Below are 9,556 nucleotides of genomic sequence, written 5' to 3'. Positions count from 1 at the left end.
AGTCTCTAATCTCTCCTATGTTCGCTCTCTAAAAACAAACGGTTAAGAAGCAATAGAGCAAGATCAACTTAGAGAGCAAAAACTGAAATCAAGAAAGCAACAACATTCAATTTGCAAAGCAACAACCCATACTAAAAGCAGGGATGATCGTTTAAACAAGCAAGTTCTTTACCACATTACAAAAATTTAAAAGTAAGGAAACCAAAGATTACAGATTCAAATATGGAGTTATCTGCAGAGTACCATAATTTCCAACGCGAAATTTATTAGCCCAATTTGAGAACAAAACCACCAACGACACTTATGAGAGACTTAAGCGCAAAAACTTACGGGATGTCCCAAGGCTTAGCTTCAGGGACGGCGACGACCATACCTTGAAGCTCCTGGGTTAACACAACTTGGCAACCAAGACGAGAGTGTTTGTTCAAAACACGGGATCTAGAGCTACGCTTCAGAACATACTCCTCGTCGTAGCAACGCGGAGGGAGCTTCTCGAGCCATTCCTCAGCGATCTGAACCTCGCACTCAGCAGAGCAAGCCTCGATGTCGTCTAATCGATGCGACGCCGGATCGATCAGACCAGTGTGAGTGAGCGCACGAAGGAGTGTCTGGCCAGAGAGCCCAATGATATCTTGCTTGTAACCATCTGGATCGATCGCAGAAAGCTTGACGATTCGGTCGGAGACTTTCTTAGATCCCAGAGACGGAGAAGGAGCAGATGTGGCGGAGGTGCGGACGGTTAGGGATCTGACGAATGGAGAGAGGCGGTGGATTTGAGAGGAGAGTTTCTGGAGAGTCGTCGCCATCGCCGTTCCCCAATTTTTGGTCGGAGAGTTTTGTGTTAAAAGGTAGCTTTCGATTACGATACGGGAAACCGGAAAAGTGTGTGTTTAGGTGGGCTTCTTAACAAGCCCAAATATAATTACAAGCCCAATGATCCCAGGAAAATAAAATTCAAATTGGACCACTCGGTCGAACCCGGTTCAAATTGCTTAACTTATGTCAACAATGACTATGCCACGTGATGGAGGATAATAAGCTTTGCATTTTATGGATAACTATAACAACGGTTGAACACCAAATGGTTTTCTAGTGTTATAGCGTGCAACCAATTCAAATTAATCTATCTCTAACAACTTACTATATCACAAAAGAAACGTGAATTTGCAATACGGTCATATCCGCCATTAATCATTGGCCAATTAATGAAGAATGGTACCGTCTCGGTCATCAGTCAGCATAGTACATATATCCATGAGTTGAAAGAAACCAACGTTCAGGATGATGGATGATTCAATAGCCTTGAGAAATAAACATTGATGAGGCATTCAAGACACAAAAAGCTCTATTTTAGTAGGAGTATTACTATTTTTACATTCGGATAGCCGCATCTTCCTCCGGCCAGATCCACTCTGTGTCCCATGTGATATATGGGTCCGGTCCACCTACTTATTCCAATAACGCGTTTAGAAATTATAGAACCAAGGCGTTAACTAGCGAAAACTACCCACATTTTTTTTTTAAATAAAAAATACCAGTGCAATAGGGGTGGTTACAAGGCACGTGGCAAGCATTCATTGGTTGACTCCATGTAATGAATGAGAAGCAGAAGATTACTGCTCCCATTCCAAAATTCCGCCTTGAATAATTTTGATAAAAAATTTACGATCCACTCTGTTTCAAGCTGTCACCAGAAATGTCGTCTTCTTCTTCTTCTTCTTCTTCTTCTTCCTCCTTGCTTAAACCCATTTATTCAATTTCCTATTAACGAGCCCTGCGCGAGAGATATAGAGAGATCTGAATTCGGCGTTGGACAAGGCGACTGATCAATGATTCGTATTGTTCAAATCGCGTTTCTCCTTTGTCTCGTTCTCGCCGTCGCCGGGATCTCGATCTCTGCGGCGATCTCAGAGAACGAGTCTATATACGAGATCCTCCAGGCGAATGGTTTGCCGCAGGGGATATTCCCGAAAGGCGTCAGGGAATTCAACTACGACGCCGCAACGGGTCGTTTCTCGGTTTATTTGAATCATTCGTGCGACGCTAAATACGAGTCTGAGCTGCATTACGACGCCAATATCAACGGGACGATTTGTTCGTATCAAATCTCGGATTTATCGGGAATCTCGGCGCAGGAGCTCTTCTTGTGGTTTCCGGTTAAAGGAATCCGAGTCGACGTCCCGAGCTCTGGTCTTATTTACTTTGACGTTGGTGTCGTTCGCAAGCAATACTCTTTGTCTTTGTTTGAGACACCTAGAGATTGTGTTGCTGTTAACAAGGTATGTAGAAATCATGAGAATTTTATGTTGTTTGCGGATTGAGTTTTTAAATTTTCTCTAACTGAATCATCTGTTATTGCTTGAATTGAGATAATATTAACATAGAGATAATTCGGATTTGCTTAGTTGTGTTTAGTTTAGTGTTAGGGTGAATAAAGACAATGATATCGTCTTCAAAGGAGAATCCTTTTTTATAAAAAAAAAAAAAAAAGTTTGTTTGGCTTATCTCATTCATCCTAATCTGAAGCTTTTGAGATTCCCTTTTCCAGAGTCATTTTCTCCAATTCTTGACTTGGTTGCGAGTTTTTATTGGTCAGCCAAACTGTTGGACATGTGAATCTGAGAGTTATCATTAGAATTATATGAAAGATATATAGTTCCTTTTTTAAGTGTCACTTCTCTCCATTCTTGCAAACTGGTTGAGTTTTATGATCGGTGAAGCAAACTGTTAAATGGTTTTTGAAAGGGTATTATATAATGGATAGAATGAGCTAATGTGTTGTCCTTAATGGCTTTTTATGCAGGTCAAGTCTCTTATGTTGCCATTGTATCATGTAGATCAAAATCTTGGGAGAAACGTTATTTAGCACAAGTATTGAGGAATTTGTTGTTATACCAATACCAGAGAGAAAGGAGAGATAGATGATGCTCTCATCAAATTCTTGAAGATACTGTTTTTGGTCTCAAATCTTAGGCAAATTTCTTTCATTCTTTCCCTCCCCATTCCAGTTTTGTTTTCTGTGTTTCATTCTTAGATTGCGCCGGGGACTGAAACCCAGAGGAGAGAATCCTGTGGTTTTGTGAAGATGCTCAAGAGATGGCCCAGATTTGGTTCAAGTGATGATTACTTGTGAGGTGATCAATGGTTTGGTTTGGGTTGTATTTTTGTGTCATGTGTCTAAAAGTACAAGATATAATAAAATCCCTTATATATTTAGCCAAATGCAATGTTATAAGAAAATTCAAAATTGGCAATTTGCAATCATTTCCCTTTCACCGCCGGATATCTGGCCTGCTTTATTTTTGGTAAATGACTCTAAGTTTTACAGTCAAATCAACAACTGTGGCAATTATAGGTTTTCGTCGTCATTCTAAAGACCTGGCCTGAAGTAGAAGTCTGTCTCCAGTTGGCTTCGGAAGTCGCTGTCCTAAAGATTCAGTAGATCAGTGAAACAGTAATGCCAAAATATGCCCACTCAGGAGAGACTTTCAAACTTGTCAAGTGCTTAAATATTAGAAGACGGGTACTTGGTTTTTAAGATTGTGAGATTTTCTTTTAGTTTTTCTTTTCGTCTTCTAGTGCATAGTTACACACATTACATAGTCTCGAACCTAGTCAGACAGGTAAGAATAACATGGAGGAACTAAAGCCACCAGAGACCAGACCATTAACTCCAGTCTCGATGAGACATCATGCTGACTAAGACCCATGACTTGATATGTTGAAAGATAAACGAGAGTGATCTGTTTTATAAAATTTTCCGGATCCAGATATTCTACTAATTGCATTGAAAATGTGACCCTACAAACAATATGCCTAAGTTCCACGATCCATCTAATCAGACTCATGCAATCATTCTCGTTATTCGCCTACAAATAATTATTAACAAGATTTTTAAAACTAGCGAAAAAGAAAAGAAAAAAAAAAAAGAAAGATAAATAGTAATGAAAAAAAGAATCTCAGGTTTCTTACAGTGGTTTTGGTCCGAGTCAGATGGGACAGCCATGTGGTCGTACAAATTTGTCGGCTTTGGTTCAACTTGTGCGCCGTGTAGGCTCTCTCATCTTATATAACTTGCGTATCTCTCGATCCAACTCTAATTATAAACCCATGCCTCTCTCTTATATGATCCCATGTGGTCCGGTCCACCTACTTTTTACAATAACTCAGTTTAAGTGTTACAGAACATGGCTTAACGAAAACACCCACACATTAAACTAAAATTGGTGGGTACGTGGCACTCATTCATTGGTTTTTTCTTTACCCATGGCCTGAGAAACAGAGGATCACTGCTCTCCCCTCATTCCAAATTCCGCCTTCAATAATTTTGATCCACTCTGTTTCAAGCTGTCATAAAAATGTCGTCTTCTTCTTCTTCTTCTTCCTCGCTTAAAACCCATTAATTCAACTTCTTCGTAAGCAGCCAGCAACGAGATCTGACGAGACGAAACGAAACCATCCCGACACTATGCTTCGTATTATCCAAATCGCTCTGCTTTGTCTCGTTCTCGCCGCCGGGTTCTCGATCTCCGCCGTGATCGCAGAGAACGAGTCTATAGACGAGATCCTTCTAGCAAACGGATTGCCTCTCGGGATATTTCCGAAAGGAGTAAAAGGGTTCAGCGTTAACGGCGAAACGGGACGCTTCTCTGTTTATTTGAATCAGTCATGTCAGGCTAAGTACGAGACCGAGCTGCATTACAACGCGAGTATCTCGGGTACGATAGGTTACGCTCAAATATCGGATTTATCCGGAATCAAGGCTCAGGAGCTGTTCTTGTGGTTTCCGGTTAAAGGAATCCGTGTTGACGTGCCTAGCTCTGGTCTCATATTCTTTGATGTTGGTGTTGTTCGCAAGCAATACTCTTTGGCTTTGTTTGAGACACCTAGAGATTGTTTTGCTGTTCGTGGTGATAACAAGGTATGAAATGTTTAGACTTTGTTTTTTTGTTATTTGTGATACCACCTTTTGTCTCTTCTTGTATGGATTTGTAAGATATGAGTTTATGGCATTTAGCTGTAGGATTAAGTATTGCAATTGCTTGAATTGTGACAGATTCAGTTTACACATGAGAAGATTCTCATTCGTAGACTAGTAAAGTAGTAAAGATGGTTTTTTTGACAGTGTTGCATTGATTAGATTTCATTGGATATAATGAAAAAGTGAAACTGACTGTGTTTTCAATGGTACTCTTGCAGGTTCAGTCTTCTATGTTGCCATTGTATCATATAGGTCAAACGCTTGGAAAAGACATTGTTTAGCCGGAGTTTAAGAACTGTTGTTATACTAATACCAGAGAGGAAGATAGATGATCTCATCAAATTCTTGAAGATACTTGTTACTGTTTTTGATCTCAGATCTTAGGCATGATTCAAATTCAGATCTCATCATCATTCTTTTCCTCCCTCCCATTCCAGTGTTGTTTCTGCATTGCTTTCTCTGATTGCGCGAGAGGACAGAACCCGAGAGAGTTTGTGACCGAAAGTCAGAAGGAAACAACAACAATGTCTCTGGTTGGTTTGGAAAAAGATGTTGATTTGAATGGCTCAGATTTGGTTCAAGTGATGATAATATTGAGGTGATGAATGTTTATTATTGTATTATTTTTTATTTTATTTTGAGTTTTGTCATTTGTTCTTTGTCATGTAAGCACAGATATAAATAAAACATTATCCTGTATTTAGCCGAATAAATGTCATATAAAAATAACTTGGATGTGCATATACTAGCCAGAGTGTATCATTTGTTTCGTAGAATTTTGAAAATTCTTCAAGCATAAAAATTAATAGGTTATACGTTTTTTTTTTTTTTTTTAATGTATAACTCAAATTCTAGGAAAATTGAATTTAACAATAAACATATTAAACTCTAATACGTATGAGATAAGTGAAAACTGAAAAGTGAGACTAATTGCATAGAATAGTATCAACTTTTCATTACAATATTCTCATCAGAATTTGACATTTTCTACTATAAGATTGACAAGCGTATATTAATTAAAAGTTTTAGACTTTGACATTTTGTCTTTCTTCTGTTTAAAAAGGAAAATGTGAAAAGTGAGACAAGACGTCAAATACTTACTTGTTATGAATATGAAAGTAATTTTTTTTTAACTAATCGCATAGAAAATGTGAGTTTACTAACAAACAAACCACAAATATCATGATCCATCTAATCCAACTCCATTAGGTTACACATGCGATCATTCTCCTTTACGCTCTCTTATACTACTATTATATATATGTACAAGTTGTATATGATTTATGAGCCTCGCCTTTTTAAGACATATTGTCAAAACTAAAAAGAGATGATTGTAATGAAAAGGTTTCAGGTTTTTACAGTGATGCTACTTATGGTTTTTGTCCAATCAGGTCTGGTGAGAGAGACTCTGGGACACCCATGTGGTCGAACATTTTTGTCGGCTTTGATTCAGCTAGTGCCTTGTAGACCATCAGTGGCTCCGTTTAGCACATTGCGTCCGAACGAGCTATGTTGCGCTGCCATCAAGACACTTGGTCAACCTTGCCTATGTGTCCTTGCCAAGGGACCACCCATCGTTGGCGTTGACCGGACCCTAGCTCTCCATTTACCTGGAAAGTGTTCAGCCAATTTCCCTCCATGTAATTAAATTTTATGTCTCTCCTTGTCAATTTTTTTTGGAGCTATTTTACTAGAAAGTCACATCTTTCATAAGACCATCCACAATGGCGTGGATTTGGCCCGTCCCCAATATTTATTGGATTTAAATTTAAATGAAAAAAGCCCAATATCTGAAAAACGGTTCTTATTTGGGGACGTTTTTTTACCGTCCTCTTCGCCACGTGTAGCCGTGTGATTTGTTCTCGAATAAGCTAGGTCTAAAAAAAATGTATTCGGGAGACAAAATCATCCCGAGTTCTTTCTTCTCCCTCTTGACGGCGACCACGAAGGCGATTCGATCCTCCACGACGTTCTGTTCTTTTCACCGGAAAATCTTGCCAGATTAACGAAGCCGATCTTCTGTCGCATCCGAAGCCGGTCCGATCTTCAATACCTAAGACGTCCAGCGGTTCGATCTTCTCTCCCGAAGCGATCTGTCCCTGTCACCCGAAGCTTGTCCGGCGGTTCGAGCTTCTCTCCCGATGATATCCGTCTAAATAAGGTTAGTCTTCTTCCCACTACATGAGATTTAACCTTGATTGGCGCCGATTATCGAATTAGGGTTAGGGATTTGGGATTATCGAATTAGGGTTAGATAATTAGGGTTTGCGAATTAGGGTAATTGAATTAGGGTTATTCAATTAGGGTTAATTAATTGGGGTTATTGAATTAGGGTTATTGATTTAGGGATATTGAATTAGGGTAAATGATTTAGGTTATGTTTCTTTGGTGTTTTTTTTGTTTTTTTCATTTGTTCGATGGATCGTTATGTCTCTGTGTGAAGATCGAGTTGTGTCTGTGTCGTTTGTCCTTTGCTGTAGTTGTTGATCTTATAAACATGTTTGTGTCTTGGTCAAAATTTTTTTAAAACATTGAGTATCGTTAAACTTTGGTTTTTTTTTCTTAAATGTTAAAGGATCATCATCTTTGTGTCTCGGTCTATTTTTTTAACATTGAGATAGGTTAAATTTTTTTTTATCAAGGTTTTCAATTTGGTGATTGTTGTGTCATTGGTATGGTTGGTAAAATGTTTTTGACATTGATTTTGATACAACTTTTGGTTGATTAAGATAGTCATTGTCATTCGTATGATTTTTGGATAAATTTTTTTAACAATGTCATTCGTATGATGTCTCGCATTGATTCGTATGGTTGTGTTTTTTTTTAGGTTTCTCATTTGGTAGTTGTAATGTTTACTTGTAATAAATTGGTAGCATTGTTGTGTAGTTGGTTGTATTTAATTTTAGTGTTGTTTGTTCATAGTTTCTTGTTTAATTTGGTAGTTGTAATGTGTACTTGTCATAAATTGTGATTAGACATTTGTTGTTTGGTCTTTAAGTTTTGATAGTTATTGCAAGTAAGGTTTTAAACCATAAATCTCTTTCATTTATCTTCCCTTTCTCACTTGTAAATGATATTCACTTCTCTTCTATACTCGCATCTCTTATCTTCGCATTCCTTCTCTTCTATACCCGCTTCTAATCTCTGCTTTTCTCTTCTCTTCTCTTCGCATTGATCATCTTCTATACCCGCTTCTCTTCTCTGCTCTTATCTTCTCTTCTCCTCGCATTCCTTCTCTTCCTTATCCGTTTCTTCCTATGGATTCTAATAATCCCTTCTTTCAGTCTTCTTCTTACTTCAACTTGCTTAACAGTCAAGAAGAAGGTGGTTTAAATGATAACTTTCATTGGGAAAGTTATCCACCTTCTGGACAGAGCTCACAACCTTCTCCTCACAGCTCCCAACCTTCTCCTCACAGCTCCCAACCTTCTCCTCACAGCTCGCAAGAAACACCAAAAGAGCGCAAGGAGAGAAAGACATGGACACCTGCTGATGATGAAGTCTTGATCTCCGCATGGCTCAACACTTCAAAAGATCCCATCGTTGCAAATCAACAAAAGGGAGGAAGCTTCTGGAGCAGGATTCAAAAATACTATTGTGACACTCCTCACGCTAGAAACGGTGGGGAACAGATGCTGGTGACACATTGCAAGCAGCGTTGGCACAAGATAAATGACCATACTAACAAGTTCTGTGCCGCATTCGCAGCTGCGGAGAGACAGAACAGCTCTGGTCATTCTGAAAATGATATCATGAAGAATGCACATGATATCTACTTCGCTGCCCATAACAAGAGATTCAACCTTGAACATTGTTGGTTTCGTTTAAGGTTTGAGCAGAAATTTCTATCCCTTAACACTATTAACACGACCCCAGCTCAGCCTGCAACAAAGAGGAAACAAGCTGGTGAAGGTTCGCAGTCATCAAGCTGCAGTGTTGAGGAGTCTGAGAAGAGGCCAGAAGGGATCAAGGCTGCCAAGGCGAAGAGGAACAATGCTCAGTCCACAAACGTGAAGACTCTTGCTGAGTATAAGAGCATGTGGGATGTCAAGAAAGAGGAATTAGCTGAAAAGGAGAAACTACAGAAGCTGGCCATCCTAGACACTCTCCTAGCCAAAAAAGAACCCTTGAGTGCGAGTGAAGAAATCATCATGAACAAGATAGTGTCCCAGTATTTCTGATATTATAGAATGTGTTTGTTGTTTGTTTTTCTTGCTTAGTACTCGGCTTATGTATTTGATTTGTATTCCCTGGTTGTTTGATTTGTATTTCCTGTTTAAGTATTTCTTGCTCAGTTGTGTATTTCTTGTTTCAATCTAAATTAATATAAGTCTATTTTAGTACTCGGCTATTGTAATTTCTAGTAACTCGGCTATTGTATAAACTAACTTAATCAGATTGTGTATTGTTGTACTAAGTCTAATCTGCTTCTTCTTGTTTATCTTCAGGTTACGTAAGACATGGGCCACGACTATAGCTATTCCCAGCCTTCTTCATCTGATCTGGCTGATAAGTACTCAGAGGACACTGCGGATAGAGAGCTAGATGCATTGATTCGTATGGATGAAGCAGAGT

At 38.9% G+C, this 9,556-nt stretch overlaps 5 protein-coding genes across 7 annotated transcripts in view; 4 read left to right on the top strand and 1 right to left on the bottom strand.

The window, feature by feature from the left end:
* Positions 1-860, bottom strand: part of LOC104734618 (2Fe-2S ferredoxin-like) — a 3,078-nt gene extending 2,218 nt beyond the window's left edge. Inside the window, exon 1 of one of the 2 annotated variants that reach the window (XM_019244948.1) lies at positions 582-860. In XM_019244948.1, coding sequence (XP_019100493.1) covers positions 582-806 — 225 coding nt within the window. In that variant the 5' untranslated portion in view covers positions 807-860. Of the gene's footprint in view, positions 1-83 lie in introns of those variants that run through there. The other variant, XM_010454267.2, reaches the window with a different exon arrangement.
* LOC104734524 lies at positions 1,637-3,222 on the top strand. Its single transcript, XM_010454157.2, has 2 exons — positions 1,637-2,279; positions 2,804-3,222. Exons 1-2 carry the CDS (start codon positions 1,830-1,832, stop codon positions 2,864-2,866), a joined length of 513 nt encoding a protein of 170 aa, XP_010452459.1. The 5' UTR covers positions 1,637-1,829; the 3' UTR covers positions 2,867-3,222.
* LOC104734449 lies at positions 4,126-5,724 on the top strand. The gene is made up of 2 exons (XM_010454063.2): positions 4,126-4,921; positions 5,200-5,724. Exons 1-2 carry the CDS (start codon positions 4,469-4,471, stop codon positions 5,260-5,262), a joined length of 516 nt encoding a protein of 171 aa, XP_010452365.1. The 5' UTR covers positions 4,126-4,468; the 3' UTR covers positions 5,263-5,724.
* On the top strand, positions 6,279-9,547 carry LOC104734325 (putative lipid-transfer protein DIR1). 2 transcript variants are annotated; one of them, XM_010453896.2, is made up of 2 exons: positions 6,279-7,142; positions 9,430-9,547. In XM_010453896.2, exon 1 carries the CDS (start codon positions 6,309-6,311, stop codon positions 6,627-6,629), a length of 321 nt encoding a protein of 106 aa, XP_010452198.1. In that variant the 5' UTR covers positions 6,279-6,308; the 3' UTR covers positions 6,630-7,142; positions 9,430-9,547. The 2 variants fall into 2 exon arrangements, with proteins under 2 accessions (XP_010452198.1, XP_010452261.1); XM_010453959.2 differs by lacking the exon at positions 9,430-9,547 and adding an exon at positions 8,858-9,324.
* On the top strand, positions 8,239-9,162 carry LOC104703759 (glutathione S-transferase T3-like). Its single transcript, XM_010419836.1, has one exon. The coding sequence runs from the start codon at positions 8,239-8,241 to the stop codon at positions 9,160-9,162; it is 924 nt and encodes a 307-aa protein (XP_010418138.1).

The sequence above is a fragment of the Camelina sativa genome, chromosome 1 (genome assembly GCF_000633955.1).
Source record: "Camelina sativa cultivar DH55 chromosome 1, Cs, whole genome shotgun sequence".
In the NCBI taxonomy this organism is placed as follows: domain Eukaryota; kingdom Viridiplantae; phylum Streptophyta; class Magnoliopsida; order Brassicales; family Brassicaceae; genus Camelina; species Camelina sativa.
Note: the sequence above shows the minus strand (reverse complement) of the source record. Positions and strands in the feature narration are given on the sequence as shown.

What these genes read in the sequence shown, in the direction of transcription:
- LOC104734325 (XM_010453896.2), top strand. Translation starts at nt 6,309, where the DNA reads ATGATTGTAATGAAAAGGTTTCAGGTTTTTACAGTGATGCTACTTATG.
- LOC104734524 (XM_010454157.2), top strand. Translation starts at nt 1,830, where the DNA reads ATGATTCGTATTGTTCAAATCGCGTTTCTCCTTTGTCTCGTTCTCGCC. An exon ending in ATTGTGTTGCTGTTAACAAG is followed by an intron (nt 2,280 to 2,803) that starts GTATGTAGAAAT and finishes CTTTTTATGCAG; the next exon opens with GTCAAGTCTCTTATGTTGCC.
- LOC104734449 (XM_010454063.2), top strand. Translation starts at nt 4,469, where the DNA reads ATGCTTCGTATTATCCAAATCGCTCTGCTTTGTCTCGTTCTCGCCGCC. An exon ending in CTGTTCGTGGTGATAACAAG is followed by an intron (nt 4,922 to 5,199) that starts GTATGAAATGTT and finishes GTACTCTTGCAG; the next exon opens with GTTCAGTCTTCTATGTTGCC.
- LOC104703759 (XM_010419836.1), top strand. Translation starts at nt 8,239, where the DNA reads ATGGATTCTAATAATCCCTTCTTTCAGTCTTCTTCTTACTTCAACTTG.